The sequence below is a fragment of the Babylonia areolata genome, chromosome 11, assembly GCF_041734735.1.
Source record: "Babylonia areolata isolate BAREFJ2019XMU chromosome 11, ASM4173473v1, whole genome shotgun sequence".
NCBI lineage: Eukaryota > Metazoa > Mollusca > Gastropoda > Neogastropoda > Buccinidae > Babylonia > Babylonia areolata.
The window spans coordinates 37,319,430-37,321,929 of record NC_134886.1 but is presented as its reverse complement, the minus strand read 5'-3'; the positions used below and the strand labels follow the sequence as shown (position 1 = coordinate 37,321,929).

The following is a 2,500-nucleotide window of genomic DNA, read 5'->3' as shown; positions in this document are numbered from 1 at the left end:
TTCATATTTTGTGGGTACATAATGAAAACGCTTATGAGTTATAGACAAAGAATGCAAGTTTAAGACCAGTATCTTGCAATATAGACGAGTTATCAACTGCAATCAAGTTGGCGAACTTTTACGTTAGAGTTTGTTTATTTATTTATAGTCTGTTCATCTAAGATGATGATATTAGACTGAAAATAAATGATATTATTATTATCATCTGGATTATTATCATTTCTATGATGATTGTTATTATTAATTACAAATCGACATTTCTGTATATTCGAATGAAAAGGGGGGCAGTTGAGGTGGAGGGGAGGGGTGGGGGGGGCAAGGGGGAGGGGACTAAGAAAGGGAGAGAGAGAGAACAGAATGTGGAAAAGATAGAGTACAAAATGTAAAATGAAGAGGGTGAGTGTCAGTGATTGGAGAAAGAAAAAACATAATATTGGAAGGGGGTGTGTGAGAGGCGGGACGGGGGAAGCGGGATTAGGACAAAAAAATTATCAATAATCAAATAATGTATGCACTACTTCTGTAGATTATTATTTGAAAAGAGGTTCATGTGGGGACCTACAATAAACAACCAACTGGACTATTCAACATATAACTAGCTAACTTTAGAGTAACTCCGGCTAACGTTGGAGTATCTCCAAGAATGTCATCAATGAAATGACACTTCAGCTAGTTGACGATCTTTTACATAAGTATCTCCAAGAAAGTCTTTAGTGAAATGACACTTTAGCTACTTCTATCACAGCTGTTGCTACTGCAACTGCTGATGACGGAGCTGCTGCCGTTGGTTACTACAACAACTGCTATTTCTGCTGCTGTTTGGAGCTGCTATTATCATCATTGATGCTGCGTCTGTACTGCTGCTGTTGTATCGCCTGCTGTTGCTGGAACGTCAGCAGCTGTTACCACTTCCACGGCATTTACGTCATGCGCGCACGCGCGCGCGCTTGCACAAACACACACACAAAAACACACAAGTACAGACAGACATATATTTATACATATATACATATAAAATTCTAAATATGTAGATATATAGATATTCTATGTACTACAGCTGCTGCTGTAATCTCTGCATCCACAACAATTTACCATCGTCACTTCTGCTGCTGCTACTACTACTACTACATTAATACTTTTCCACAGGAAAACAAATAAAATTGCAGACAGAAAAAAATAACCCCACACCCTCCAAAAAAAGAAAAGGGTGGCGCTGTCAGTGTAGCGACGAGTAGCCCGATTACTTCACACAGAAAAAAAATTGTTGTGACAAAAAGACTAATACAAATAGAAATACAAATACTACTATCACTACATCACTACTACTATCACTACCAGTACAAACGCAACGAAACAGATTCCCTCCAAGTCCACCCAGCTAGCAGACAGACTGCCATGAACTCTGACCTCATAGACGACGAGAGCGGAGGCGATGATGACGAAACCGACGTTGAAGAGGAGAAGGTAGATGAGGGAGACAGCCAGACACCCTTCCTGCCCGCACTGCTGGATGGCTGATGCTTAGGGTCAAGGTCTGATGGACCGGATCTTCTACCCGCACCTTCCCACGCCACCACACACACACACATACATACACACACACACACACACACACACACACGCACGCACACACACACAGGGGCGTGGGCTCTCTCTCTCTCTCTCTCTCTCTCTCTCTCTCTCTCTCACCCAAACGGGAGAAGGCTCTGTCTGTCTGTCTGTCTGTCTGTCTCTCTCTCTCTCTCTCAAGGACACACACACACACACACACACACACACATATATATATATATATATATATATATATATATATATATATGCACGCACATGCAAATGCACGCACACACATATACACCACAACGCAGAACATAGTTCAGTTACACATACACATACAAACGTACGCGCGCGGGGGCACACACACACACCCACAAACACACACACACACACACTCACACACACACACACACGCGCGCGCGCGCGCGCGCGCGCGCGCACACACACGAACGCTCACGCACATTTCAGACAAACACACACACTCTCTCTATCTCGCTCTCTCTTTCTCTCAAAACACGCGCACACGAAAGCGCCACAGAAACACACATACTCAAACACTCTTCCACCCATATGCACCCACCAACGCACATATTCTGCATATAGCACTTTCACAACTTTTTTTTTTAACAAATAGTACCAAGCTGTAAAACACACGACTTTGGTATGCAAATAAGGCAAAGAAACGTCAATGAACACACTAAAATCAACATATTTCTGGTAAAACAAAACACTCGGAACTACATATGAACCAAAGGATGGTAGAATTAACGCCTTTCTGGTGAAACAAAACATCTGGTAAAATTAACACCTTTCTAGTGAAATAAATCATCGAGTAGGTATAATACGTGTGAACGAAAGGATAGTAAACGTATCACCTTTCTGGTAAAATAAGTCATCGGGTACTACCTGTGAGCCATAGGAGAGTAAAATTAACACCTTTCTGGTA

At 42.0% G+C, this 2,500-nt stretch overlaps 1 protein-coding gene across 1 annotated transcript in view; it reads right to left on the bottom strand.

The window, feature by feature from the left end:
• Positions 1-2,500, bottom strand: part of LOC143287238 (H(+)/Cl(-) exchange transporter 6-like) — an 82,902-nt gene that overhangs the window by 73,644 nt on the left and 6,758 nt on the right. Inside the window, exon 6 of the mRNA XM_076595183.1 lies at positions 1,408-1,514. Coding sequence (XP_076451298.1) covers positions 1,408-1,514 — 107 coding nt within the window. The remainder of the gene's footprint in view (positions 1-1,407; positions 1,515-2,500) is intronic.